At 38.4% G+C, this 14,479-nt stretch overlaps 2 protein-coding genes across 2 annotated transcripts in view; one reads left to right on the forward strand and one right to left on the reverse strand.

Moving 5' to 3' along the window:
• Nucleotides 1–4,141, reverse strand: part of noxa1 (NADPH oxidase activator 1) — a 14,702-nt gene extending 10,561 nt beyond the window's left edge. The window contains exons 1-4 of the mRNA XM_068310955.1: nt 4,031–4,141; nt 2,360–2,534; nt 1,939–2,021; nt 874–982 (exon numbers count right to left, since the gene is read on the reverse strand). Coding sequence (XP_068167056.1) covers nt 874–982; nt 1,939–2,021; nt 2,360–2,533 — 366 coding nt within the window. The 5' untranslated portion in view covers nt 2,534; nt 4,031–4,141. The remainder of the gene's footprint in view (nt 1–873; nt 983–1,938; nt 2,022–2,359; nt 2,535–4,030) is intronic.
• Nucleotides 4,142–6,490: 2,349 nt separating this feature from the next.
• On the forward strand, nt 6,491–14,477 carry dpp7 (dipeptidyl-peptidase 7). The gene is made up of 13 exons (XM_068311497.1): nt 6,491–6,618; nt 7,195–7,321; nt 7,399–7,538; nt 7,987–8,150; nt 9,029–9,164; nt 9,318–9,399; nt 9,548–9,714; nt 11,144–11,204; nt 11,585–11,703; nt 11,955–12,111; nt 12,563–12,627; nt 12,706–12,776; nt 12,863–14,477. The coding sequence occupies exons 1-13, from the start codon at nt 6,523–6,525 to the stop codon at nt 12,972–12,974; spliced, it is 1,497 nt and encodes a 498-aa protein (XP_068167598.1). The 5' UTR covers nt 6,491–6,522; the 3' UTR covers nt 12,975–14,477.
• The last annotated feature ends 2 nt before the right edge of the window (nt 14,478–14,479 follow it).

The raw sequence follows: 14,479 nt of genomic DNA on the forward strand, positions 1-14,479 counted from the left end.
CCCAGGTTGCCATGGTAACTTGTGTCTTGAGTTAAAATCATGAATAAAATTGCCGCCCTTCCTAGAAAATTATTTCCCTTATGATATTTTTCTTATAAAGTAGTTATTCTCAGCTGGAGGAATATTTCATGTATGGAAATAAGTTTAGCCATAAACTCATAATGTCACAAATGAAGCTGTGTAATTACAGCAGTTTCACTACTGCAAATGGAATAGTTCAGGTTGAGGTTGTCTTTACAGATATATTCATGCATTCTGCTTAGAGTCCAGAAGAAGATGGTGAAGAACAGCATTTCCATATCTGCCTCAGGTAATATCAATACTGTAAATTTCACGTACGTTTCACAAATATCCACACACGATTTTGAATAACCTTACAATTTAAGTTGCTTATATGCTGTCAGTATTCACCCTATGCTGTAGATATTATATTTAATTACAAAACAGTCTTTTGGTGTTCAGATAATTTTCAATTAGTTCACTTTTTTAATACGGTAAGAACATAAAACTACTTCCATGTGATTCTTCTTATAGGAATTCATCAGAGATAAACCTGTAATAAAGAGTAAGTGCTCTCCAGCGTACATTTAGAAAAAAACTGGAAATAAGAACTGATGATATCATGTTTTAAAATCATCTAAACAGTATTGGTGCTGTGAGAAACATTTCATGTTACGTAACTCTTCTTTTGGCTCTATCAATGAGGCTTTGTTAACTCCCAGGTGATGTGTAACTATCACAATGGAGGCGATGACACCACACGTTTGACCTGGTTTTATTCCTCATTGCCGGCAGATGTCATGGGATTGGATTTCATCTGCTGTCCCATAATAAAGCAGTGTGTGTGTGTGTGGGGGGGGTGTAATGTCAAACCTGCCAGTCATAGAGTTTGAATCTCAGTCCCAGCTGTTTGTAGTCGATGACAGTGTTTCCTCTCATGTGCTTCTGTGCCCAGATGCAGTCAGACAGAGCCTCATCCAGCCTGCAGAGACAGACCAACACAGATCAGCTGAAAGGAAATGAAAAAGTGTTGACAATTTCAAAATGAAAAGGCAACTCCTTGAACCGCAAAAACATAGTCTTCATTGTGGCTTTACAGAAGTATTAATGTCTTCTGTCAGGATCAGTCACTCCGGACTACCAGCTTGTTGCCTGGTAACCTCATACCGATGAAATGTCTCTGGGAAGTGAGACATAGCATACATTGACCTTTAAAGTGCAGACTTAGAAGAAAATATTTTCTCTGACTACACCAAGAGCTTAAACAAACCTGCTTCCAAAACGACTAATCATGTCTGAGTCATCAGAAAATGTTCAAAAACACCTCATTTCTGCCACTCCATCAATGAACAAAGGAGAATGAAAGAATAAGCTATTGAGTATGTCACTCATTTGTTTCAGTAAGAATTACACCTAATTATGAAGCAACAACACATTTATATGCAATGTCTAGATGGAGGGCAATATGTCTGTGGTGGGGGTTACATTGTTTTTAGTGAAATTCATGAATATGTAAAAATACACCCTCTGTCTTGAACAATCCTCAAGAGAAATCATGGATTCACATATGGATCAATTATTCTGAGGCCACAAAATGTCATCCAAATCTGGTGACATCACTAGAGAATTCTGTTATACAATCAGAGAAACAAACATTGGCAATCATATAACCTTTATTAATATAGATAATGATTAAAATATTACTTTTTCGATTAGAATCACATTTCATATATTTATTTCATGGCTTAATATTTAAATAGCTTGTCTTCACTGATATGCAGACTGTAAATTAAATATGTATGCATGTGTTTGATTGAAGAATTACTAACTAGAGTGTGCTCTTAATTTCCCTTCAGGGATCAGACTAGTATACAAAAAAAAAAAAAAAAAGACTAAATAAATAAAAATGAGTAATTAGGATGTAGTTCTTTTACTCACTTGTCAATCTGCATCAACACTGCTGCTCTCTGGAAGAAGCCAACAGCCAGACGTTCGTCCTTGGAGATGGTGAGGTCTAAAGCCTTTGGACAAATAAGAGAAATTCAGTTTGGACACAGACAGATGGAAATATTGTATGATGCTCTTTTGTTGTTTGAAGTGCTGCCCTTTGAATGGTGAATCCAGCGGTGTAACGAGACTAAACACAACTCTTGTCTGTATGTTCATCTTTTTAACTCATTGATAAACTGCTTCAAAGGGCTTGCGGATCAACTAACTTACGGAAAACCAATTTGATTACGTTGGTCTTCCTAATACTAGAGTGTTAGCAATTTAATGGCTTGTAATTAACATTGCTATTCATTACTAAAATTATGATGTCTGTGTCCCCATTTCACTGGTACACACTCATCAGACAGACCTTCACAGCCAGGTCCAGCTGACCCAGGGTTACGTGAACAGAGGCAGCGTTGAACAAGGTGCGAGATGTAGGTTCACTGATTTTCTCCAATTTGTCCAGTGCTCCCTGCCAGTCCTTGGCATCCACCGCCTGAACCGCCTCATTCCACAGTTTCAGCAATTCACTGTAAAGCATTCTAGATTAAAAAAAAAAAAGACTTTATTATCAAACTAATAACTATTTTTGCATTTAAACTAAAGATAAACGTGAAAATCCTTCACTTTTATTCACAAATTAGAAAATTAGCAAGGGAACTTAAATAAGGAAAAGAAATTCTTAAGTTTTCTCCAAGTCAATAAATATGCAGATAAACGCGATTCAAAAGAAACTTGCTGAGTAATCTGAAGATTTTGAATCAGAAAGTGTTTTTATTCCATCTGAGTATCTGAGCCCCAGGGGTTAAAGATTTTTCTCCGTATGTTAAGGACTCCAAAACAGATGACAACCAGGATCTCAAACTACCCCTTGTGTAGAACAAAGAGGTCAGTGCATTCAGGAGCCAAGGGAGTGTGATCTACGTAGTGGTTAGGATTTGATGCTCTCACTGCTGTGGATTGGATTTTATTCCCAGTCCAGGAACATTACTTTTAGGAGCAGCTTTAGCGAAGTCCTCAGGAACTTGGCTCGAAAAAGTGGCTGGTTGAGGACCAGAATTAACCACAGTATGGAGCACGGTAGATAAAATTATTAGATTGCTTCTCAGGTGATTAAAAACATGATAGGACGTGTGTGTGTGTGTGTGTGTGTGTGTGTGTGTGTGTGTGTGTGTGTGTGTGTGTGTGTGTGTGTGTGTGTGTGTGTGTGTGTGTGTGTGTGTGTTGCTCAAAACCTAAAGGCATTTCTTAATCAGGCTCATTAGAAGAGGTGGAGAAGAAGAAACATCTCTTAGTTATTCCCTTTGGGGAAGTTATTCTTTCCCCCATGAACTATGAATGAGAGTGGGGAATATGTCTGGTCATATCTGTGTCATTGAAACAGCTTTAGTTATAGGAGTTGAACATTTGATAAGATGCTGCACCATTCTGACACATAATGAGATCAAATTTTAAAAATCTAAACATGTTTTAAAAAACTGTACAACAGCTAGATTATCACAGATGCTCCCTTTCAGAATGATGGATCATAGGTTCAGAAAATACTCATTAATGTTGGTACAGATGTTGCAAAGGGGCAGATCCAGGAATATTTTGAGATAATTCATCATTGAAGGTTAATGAATTGAAAAACTAAAGGTACTTAATAGATTAGTACAAGTTTTGTTGAGATAAAGTTGCCATCATCCCAATCCAAAATTTAATGGGCCCTATTTGGGCAAATCATTCATAATTTCATCCAAGTTTTGTGAAAGTTGTCAAAAAGTTTTAACACAATTCTGTGACAGCAGAGGTAAAATGAAACCAGGTTTGACATTCAGGGCTAATTTTAACTTAAGAAAACAATTTGTGGTACATTTGAAGATAGAACTGTGAGAAGAAAAGTGAGCTCTGCACGGATCCTATTCAGGAACATTGTGCACATTTTACTGGAATACTTCCTTGTCCTGTGTCCAGTACATTTTTTTTTCCCCAGTTCAAACTAGCGGCATAGTTTAACCAATAAACCTGCTCAATCCTCTGCAATCACACTGCTCACCTGTGGCTCCTCGGTTAATGCTGGGGAGAATCAGTCGCTGTTCAGCTCTGCCTCAGTGGATCCACACTGAGCCAACAGGGAAGTGAGAGGGAAAGAAAGCAGCTTCAACAGTCTCCACCCTGCTGCAACAAGGAAGTTCTTCATCCACATTCCCCAAACCTACACACACACACACACACCACCTGCACACAGTGGTATGTACACATGACAATTCCTATAAACATGAGTCACACATGATTCAGGTGAAGCGGTTTGGCCTGATCTTTTTATCACAGATTTATTTTTGTGTTTAAACTAGTGTTGAACATAGTTTGTTTTTTTTCTCTGCAGATGATTGGGGATTTAAAGCAATGACCTGGCTGCTAATGACTTTTATGTTCTACCGCACAAAACTGTGATCAAGAGTTCCGACAAGAGGAAACAAAAATAGATCAAATTAACTAATATATCTGACTGACATACTGCATATACTTCATCACTGTTGCGTCACGTGTTATGTGTGAAGTAATAATAGCAGTTTGAGGTTGACATTATGGTAGTGTTTACTAGTGATTGAGAGCTTTTGAGCTTGACCTTTGGCCCTAACTTTATGAGAAATATTTCTGAGAAGGAAGTTAAGACAAAAATGGATGCTTTCCACAAGGCATGGCTTTTCAATGTAAATTATGGTCATAATGTTAAGAAAAACAGGAAAATCTCTGAGTATTTTCAACACATAGACAACTGGGTTAACCTGCTGCACAGGTCGATGTGCTCTTCTGCACATCCCTTGTTCTACTTGTTCATAAATTGGACTCACTTCTCTCTTTAATGTCTTTAGCATTACTCACATCATGTACAGGCATAATCAGTTTAATGCAACAACTGGAAAATCTTTCTGTTGTATGGGATGGTCAGTAGTCGCTGTAACACAGCATTCTGTGCATTCTGATACGTATTTTAGTGTCTTTAAGCAATGTAATAGGATTTTAAATAAGAAAATGATTACAGAAAATGTCTTTACGTATGTTTGATGTCCCAGAATAGATCAACACACACGGGAAGTGGGGTTTTCACATGAAAAACTTTTGAATGAACCTGTATAGTCAGTTTTAATGTACTATGAGACCTGAAAATAGCACGTGTCTATTTTCTCTGGCTCCAGAGGCTACAGCTTTTGTTAAACTATTTCATAACAAGAAGTTGACATATTTTTAGTTTTTGCTCTAGGCCATGGATGAGATGAACAGGAAAATATCTGCATTGGCTGTGCCCAGAAGATGATGGATGATTGGATGAATTTTTTTTTGTCATATGATTAGACAGACTGCGGGTTTGTCAAAATCAGCACTCCTCATTTAGGGGGTTGCCCTGGGTGCAGCTATGATTTGGTTTAATGGGCCACTCATTTTTACAGTGAGGATCTGGGGATAAAATATGTAGTAGACTGAAAGTAGATGCCAAAACAACAAAAAATCAATACCATCTATGTGTTATTTTCAGAACGTCAACTTGTATGTGATCAGACCCAGCTAAGAACGGTCTACCCTTTCTATACCTCTGAGTGTTGTACAAAACACAGCATTTTGAGACTGATGTTTCAGATCGGTTCCTAAAGTGTCCTCCCAATTTGATCAATATGTCATATCAGAATTAATTAAATCTCTTCACAGCCTCCTAAATTTTACTTTTCTATTTCAAATGTTCAAGTTTAATGTAAAGCCTCACTTTTATTTACTTTTTTCACATCCTCACTCACATCCCCATTGACCATGTACTTAAAGTCTATGGTTTTACTGTAATGATTTCTTATTTGTTTTAAACTGTTTATATTAATTGCGTTCCATCCCTTCGTTGAATTTCATAACACATAATTGTTCCTGTTTGTCATTACACCATGTAATACTGACCAACACCACAGGACTGTGCACAGGTCTATTGCATAGTGACAGATACTGAAGGGATTATGTTTCCAATTTTTATTGCCGAACTGCGCATGATTGAGTTGTCTGTCTTTGAATACCTACAACGCTCGCTTTACTGTCAAATTAAACACTCTAAGATCAGTTGTAAATACATTCTATTGTCTGAATGTTAACATAGATTGCCATCATATTTATTTTCCATCAAATGTAGATGGTAATAGATGAAAGCACAATGTGCTGCCTCTAAAAACATTTACAATGTGTGATCACAAATGACAAATGTTTCTTATTTTGGAAAGATAGATGTAATAAAAATATCAACTGTAACATCCAAATATATTTCAAAAAGAAGAATTCAACATAGTTTGACATAGTCAATACGTATCATAATGTATTTTCACTTTTTTACTGGCCTATTTTATTTTCCCCGTGTGTTTTTCTCTTGACTGAATTTACCTTGCTTTAAAGGAGTGGTACATTTTACGAGATGCACCTGAACGCAACGTCGTTGATGCCTTATATGTTACGCACGGACCGCGCAGGCGCATTGGGGACCACTGGAGTCAATGTCCGCAGATTGCACAGAGAATGTGGAACACGGGAAGGATTTTAACCTCTTTGACATTTAATCTGCTTTTGTTTTCTATTGAGGTGCTTCATAGTCTGCCATACAGTAACTTTCAGGTAAATCTCTACTTTTGGTTGTCATTTCTTCCTCCTGAAACCTTAGTTCCGTTATAGAAAGACATTTCAAACGTCTCGTACTGCAGTCCAGTGTAGTTTAGTGGAGATTTAGATTTAACTACAAATTGTCGGGTCCATTATTTAATTGTGAGTATGCGACTTTATTTCATTTTAAAACATAAAATAACATGCACTTTATTTAAGATCACAATTAACAATGAACGAGAATGTAAAGATAAATGTAAGATAAATGCTGTCAGTAACGCCATTCATATCCATCAGGTCGTTGTGGCCCTGATTCAGTTTGAATTGATTTGACTGGATCAGCCCATGTTTGTCCTTCAAATAAAATTCATGTGATTTCATTCCTGCTCTAGATCATATAAACATATCCTCCTTAGAAAAGAAACACATGTTCAAGTATTCTAGGTGTGTGCTTAACCATCAATCACTCACACACACACACACACACACACACACACACACACACACACACACACACACACACACATATTTCAACTTTCTGGTATGTGCTTCATGTTTTATTAAACTATGTGCGTCATTAATTCTGTCTAGTCAAGAAAACACCATGGATACAAGGAAGAGCCTCAGTTCACAGAGAAGTACTTCAGTCAGACTCTGGACCACTTCAACTTCAACAACCTGGGGAACGGGACATTCAGTCAGCGCTACTTGATTTCAGGTCCAAGCACGTTCCTGTTTTATTTGTATTTAATATAAATGCAAACTCCTGATTGCTGTCTTTTCCTCTGTGCACAGACAAATACTGGCAGAAGAGCTACGGTCCCATCTTCTTCTACACTGGCAATGAGGGCGACGTCTGGGATTTTGCACTCAACTCTGGATTCATCACAGAACTGGCTGCCCAGCAGGGAGCTTTGGTCATATTTGCTGAACATGTAAGAAACAAAACCACTGGTAGAAACCACGAGGCAGCACGGCCAAATGTTGCATTATTGTGAGTTCTGATTCAGCAGTGTGGGCGTCATGTGACAGTGACAAAAGGAAATAGACGGTTTATGTTTCAGTAATAAGCTTCACTCACGCTGTCAGCTGTTTTGTTTTTTTATTCCCCAAGCCCTTAACAGCCAGAAATAATGTTTGATCTCTCAATAGAAGTGGAAAATAGAAGTGCAGCCTTACTTGTTCATTAGTGTTCACTGCAGGCTTCTGTCTGACACATACAAGCATGCAAAGGTTAGATGGTACAGACTACGTCTGATCCTGGTACTTAGTTCCAGAAATGAAAAAAAAAAAAGACTCTAATCCTTCACTGAGGAGGATTAGAGGGACTCTTTAGCTTTCAAACATTCTATTGGTCCTCAACACCTCGTCTCATTCCTCCAGAGGTACTACGGTAAATCTCTGCCGTTTGGTGAAGACTCCTTCAACATCCCTCAGATAGCCCTGCTGACGGTGGAGCAGGCCCTCGCCGACTACGCTGTCATGATCACTGAGCTGAAACAGGAGTTGGCAGCGTCAAACTGTCCCGTCATCGTGTTCGGAGGCAGGTAGGGTCCACCTGAATCACACCCAGCCTACAACTAATATCTTCTTTTTGAAGAATTAGGTTGGGATAGTCTTATAGTTTTGCGCCACGGACCGGTTTAATCTAAAGACAATATTTTCACGGACCGGCCTTCATTTTCTCTAATCGTTAATCACGCCAACGTGTCTGTAGTCTAACGATAAATCACCACAGTGGTCTGAGGTCAAATGCAGACATCAAAAGACAATAAACAACCTTTAATCATAAATTAATAATCAGCATCTCTGTAAAAGAAATAATTCATTCTAGAATGAAAATCCTCTTTAATAAGAAAAATTATGATAAAAAATTTGATTCAAGTGACTGGGCTGATGAGGTTTATGTTGAAATATAGCAACTTATAATCAGTGCATTCAATGTAGGAGAAATACTAGTCATTTCTATATAAAAGGGTGAACAAGTCAATCCAATAATAATAATAATAATGATGAGAATTGATGGGAGCCCACAGCTTGTTTCTCTGCAACAAGCCGTTTCCATCTGAGGGGTAACGGGAAACTACTTCTACTCCGTCGTTTGGTTTTTGGTTGCGGTCCCTGCAGAAAATCCCACTTCACAAAGACAGGAGGTTGGAAAGGGAAGCAGTCTTTTAAATGTCCTTTGGGGTGATCTCAGGATAATCTGCCTTGATTTTAATCCAGAACACTGTCATAGTTGGTTGGGGGTGCTTAATTTTTGGGGTAACAGCTGGTAACCCATCACGTAACCGAGAACCTGCTGGGGGGGGCACAGACACATACATTCGTCATCCCGCACAGAAATCACTTCGGAATCTTTTTCTCAAGTATTACAGTTCATTTTAGGGCAGACTTATTATTGGTCTTCTGTCTCTTCCTGCAGCTATGGTGGAATGTTATCGGTTTATATGAGACTGAAGTATCCTAACATCGTGTCTGGAGCTCTGGCCGCCAGTGCCCCCATACTGTCCATCGCTGGGCTGGGAGACTACAGGCAGTTTTTCAGAGACGTGACCGCTGTAAGTCCTTCCTCTTCACGCCTACCACATGACCCAGACGGACGAGTGCACTGAGTCTGCCTTTGCCTTGTGCATGAATTGTGCATTCAAATGAACGTCTTGCCTTGATTTAGAAAGTTAGCGTGATAATGTTGTTTATTTCTCCCTCAAAAGGATTTTGAGAGCGTGGCCTCTGAATGCAAGGATGCCGTGAGAGCAGCTTTTCATCAGCTGAAAGAATTAGCTGAGCGTCGAGGTAAATGTCTGACGATGCGTCTGAGGAGACTTTAACATGTGGTGAATGTTAGGCTGTGTCATGTCATTAATGAAACAAAGACACACGGGATTGCCAGTCATGGAGGTTTTCATGAGCTGGACTAATTCTACTTTGTTGTCCTCACTAGATTATAGAGGCATTCAGTCGTACCTGTCCCTGTGTCAGCCTCCATCATCTGCTCAGGACGTCCACCAGCTCAATGGTCTGCTGAGGAATGCGTTCACGCTGATGGCCATGCTGGATTACCCCTACAGCACTCATTTCATGGGCAACATGCCCGCCAATCCAGTGAAGGTACACAGATGTTTAACTGCACTCCAGTGCAGTGAAATAACATTTATGAGTTGGGTGTAAGTGTAATCTGAGTGTGACAGGTGGCAGTAAAGTACACCGCCACAGTCAAAAGTGCAAATACAAGCTACATTACATAAATCAAAACTGTTTAAAGATTTCATGTTTTCTTTTTAATATTTGATTGCCATTTTGATCCTTAAAACTCTGAGATATTGATCTTTTTAGGGCCAATATTTACAATATGTACTGTATGTGTGTGTGTGAGTATTTGGAGTGGAAAAAAAAGTAATTTCTCTGCAGGAATTATTAAAGTACTGATTTATTTTAATTAATTAATTAATATTTCTGTTAATGCTCTGACAAACAAGTCTGAACCAGTAGCTTAATGAAGGAATAAAAAATGTTGAATCAATGATAAAAAAGCAGTAGAGCTTACAGTTTTTTTTCAGTCGCGAAGAATTGTTTGTCCGAACAGAAGTCACATTTTTTAAACTCTTAACACAGGCGCCCACCTAGAAAGCACAGTTGTCCAAAAATGGTTAATTTCGATCTCAAAAGCGCATTGTGTAAAATAAACACTAACTCTTCATTTCGAAATAGAATGCATCTTTTTCTGCACACATACTTCACCAAAACACTGGATATTCGACTCAAAATCAAGTTATTGTGTCAGACAAAAATGCTTGTTTTCACTTCAGAAGATACATGCAGTCAATCAAAGTACAACAGGTTTCAAAATACTGGGTATCGTTAACATTTGAAAAAATAAAAATGGACTTTTATTGTTTGTTTTACCGGTATTTGCAAAAAAAAAAAGTACACAAAATTTCTTTATGTCCACATGTAATGTTCACATTCAAAAGCATTCCAGTAAAGAGCAAATCAGTTGTTTTCCTTTACAGTTTATTACAGGAGGTCCAGTAAAAATACTGTTTACGATATGATAGAAAAGAAGAAAGAACAAAATAGCCGTGAAACACACGAGCATTCTGAACAAAAAGCTGCCCTCCGGAGCACTGCCGACGCGCCTTTGAGCAAGGCCCTTTCAGGATTAATTGAGTACAGTATATAAAATTTTAAAAAATATTAAAAATGAAAAAAAAAAAATTCAATTTGTTTATCAGCTGCCATATATTGTTTTTGAACTGTTATCATTGCAGAAGCAGAGGTTTTCAAACTGTTTGGACAAACGCTTGTTTGCGACTAGAAAAAGCTGAAATCGCTCCTTGTATTTCAAGAGGAAACTTCTCAGACAGTTTGAAACAAATAGAATCTCTATGTGAACCATAACTATTCTGTGTGGTACATTAACGAAAAAAACATTCATTAGAAATGTATGGTAAATAAATGTTGACATAGGCATTACAAATAAGCAGCTATGAGGAGAGTGATGAGATCTTGACACTATGTGTGTGTCGTTGTTTCTCAGGTGGCGTGTGACATCATGCTGAGGAGCTCCGACCCGCTCACTAATCTGAGGAACACTGCAGGTAAGGAAATGCAAACTTTAAACCGTTATTTCAATCTGCTCATAATGCTGTGTGTATTATGTTATCTTTTCACTAGATGGCAGGTACCTGATAGGTGACTCTCAGGTGTAATTCATATTAGCAGACAGGAACAGGGCAGGAATGTGTTACATGTTCCTCAGTAAACAGGGACTTTGAGTTTAATGGGTGAGTTGCGTCACAAACTGTTGTTCCTCCGTGACTTCAGGAACCTTTACAGTCCTAGTCTGTACATACAGAACGCTGCTCCTCCTGGTGTCTGGGCTATTTCTGTGTCCTCCTGCTTTCCTCCTGATGGATGCTGACTGTGGTATGTACGTAGTATTTATTATTCAGGAGAGTTCAACACTCTTCTCCTGCAGGGATTGTGTACAACTCCACGGGGGCGCTGACCTGCTTTGACCTCTACAGTCTGTTTGTGGAGTGTGCTGATCCCACAGGCTGTGGACTGGGCTCTGACAGCCTGGCCTGGGACTATCAGGTACCCCACCGACCATCAGCACACAGCATGTAGTGTTTGTGTGTAATCTGTTTGAGGGACGGAATATGATCGTGCCAGGCATGTAAATGGTTTTATTACAAGTGTTATTGATGGGACTGAGTTACATGTGCTGTAGGGATGGCTGTACTGTACTTTTTTTGATGTGGAATGTATCTGCAGGTTTGTTGGATAGAGAATCGTTGTCAAAATGTTCATTGTGATATTTCCTTTGCTCCCTGCTGTGGTTTCAGGCATGCACAGAGATTAACCTGTGCTATGAAAGCAACAATGTGACGGACATGTTTCCTCCCATGGCCTTCAACAGCAGTGACCGGGAGCTTTACTGCTCCAAACGCTGGGCTGTGATCCCACGGTCAGACTGGCTGAAAACCCAGTACTGGGGAGATGGTGAGCACTGGACACAAATGGGCACAGCAATAGTAATAAGATAAAGGACCTTTATTGTCCCACAGTGGGGAAATTTGTGAAATAATAATAGTAATAATAATGATGATAATAATAATGATGGTAATAATTATAATAAAAATAAAAATAATAATAAATAATAATAACAAAAATAATAATAATAATAAATAATAATAAAATAATAAAAATAAAAAGTTATTAAAAAATTATATATGTATGTATGTATATGCACACATCCATATGTATTGAGAAAACAAGTCAATTAAATATTTAGTTATTTTGGGGAATGAAGTGAGGCATCTTGAAACAGCATTAACCTGTTTGTTTAGACAGTCTAAAAATGACTGCATGTATTCAGCATGTTATCAGGGTGCTGTGACGGCTGACTGAGGTCATGATGGAGTTTTTTAAACATCTCTGTTCTTGTGTTCAGCTCTCTCCACCGCCAGCAACATTATTTTCTCCAATGGGAATCTGGACCCGTGGGCAAACGGAGGGGTAGGAGATACAACTAACAATCAGTAATGTGTTTAATCGCTGCTTCCAGTCCGACTCAGTCTGCTTTCTGCTGTTCAGGTGCGCAAGTCTTTGAGCTCATCATTGGTTGCCGTCAACATTCCTGAAGGAGCCCATCATCTCGATCTGAGGTGAAGGATGCCGCTGGCCGCTGCACGGATTTCCATGACTTTCACTTTCAGAACAAAATCTAACCTGACATGTTTGTTTCGTGCAGAGGATCTAATGACGCTGATCCGGTGTCAGTCATCAGTGCCAGGAAGACAGAAGCAGACCTCATCTCTCAGTGGGTGAAGACTGAGAGGACAAGACTAAAAAAGCCATTTTAAAGTTTCACAGTGTCTCATGTCTGGAGGTGACACAACTGCTTTTACGGATCAATTTATAAATCAGCTCTGAAACCACTGTACTAAAAATTGAGATTAAATAAAAGTTTAACAGAATGTTTTGGAGTGTATTTCAACTCCATTCTGGGGTTGGAAACATCATTTATCATTTAGGAAAGAGCATTTATCATAATGTGGTCAGTATTGGAAAATTAATTTCACTTTCAATTAAATTTCTAGCGTAAAGTTGAACAATAAAATCAAAAGAACCTGTAATGACAAGCATTGAGGAAAAGAACGCAAACATCCATCCATCCTTGGTGTGACTTCATTGCCACGATTAAGAAGTTTTACTTGGATGAGGTCATTTTGTTAAGACAATAGATTCTTCTGATGTCAATCGATATCAATTTGATATTTAATTTGCATAGAGGGGCAATATCTAGGGGAATATGTATATATAGGGGAATGCAATACTAGAAATCGTGCTGTAGAAATACAGGCTGCCACATGGGACAAACCCCTCCATTGTTTGAGACCTATGAAGTAAATCCAAATGCAGTTGTTTCCACAGTTGATCAGTTCAATGCAGGAGCTTCATGTGACGAATTCTGTTTCAGGAGTTTGATGAGAAGCTGAAGATCTGTGGCTCTAGATTCAGGAGCTACTTTTATTCAAAACGTAACATGTCAAATGTGTTTGGTTCCTGCACCACTATTTTACACGACTTTCAGATCACTTTATTGTTTGTCAAATCAAAAAACACGACTGGAGCTCTATTTTGAGTGAAAGATCGACACAAATGTTTTTTGTTTAATAAAAACTCTTTAATTTTGACAATTCTATGTACAAAATTAAAGCCGAGCCAAGATTTATTTACACCAGGTGACAAAACATACTGTATGTCGGACTGCACATTAAAATTGCTTTCAAAACAACACAACAGATCCACCACCCACAAACTCATTTTCTGTAAAAACGAAACAAAACTTGAGGATAACCATAATCATTCTGACAGAAACCTACAAACATTCAACTCCTAAAGTAAATCAAACATGGTCCATGAGTAACATCAACACTAACATGTACACATGTATCTACATGTATAAATCAGATAGGCCATAGTAGCGGTAGCAAAGATTATTTGTCTTCAATTATTGTGCAAAATGGCAGTTAGTTTTCCCACAAAGGAGGAAAGTGATTTGTTGACCATCAGGAGCCCAGATAACGGACTGCCTGGAGGTTGTATGAGGTTGCAGTCTAAAGAACACTAGAACAAACATTCTGTTGACTTCACTGCAAATTCAGTTTTTCAAAACCATATGAAACCTGTTTTTGTATCATCAGAGCTGAAAGCAGCCTCCTTTAAAAAGCAGTGTGTTTGGTACCTGAATTAGCATCAAAACCCTCACTGAAGACTTTTTATATCAAAAGAGCTGAAAATATCTGTTTTCCTGCAGGAGTGATGGCTTTTCATCATTAAAATTGAGATTAAATGTTTAACTGAA

The sequence above is a fragment of the Antennarius striatus genome, chromosome 3 (genome assembly GCF_040054535.1).
Source record: "Antennarius striatus isolate MH-2024 chromosome 3, ASM4005453v1, whole genome shotgun sequence".
In the NCBI taxonomy this organism is placed as follows: domain Eukaryota; kingdom Metazoa; phylum Chordata; class Actinopteri; order Lophiiformes; family Antennariidae; genus Antennarius; species Antennarius striatus.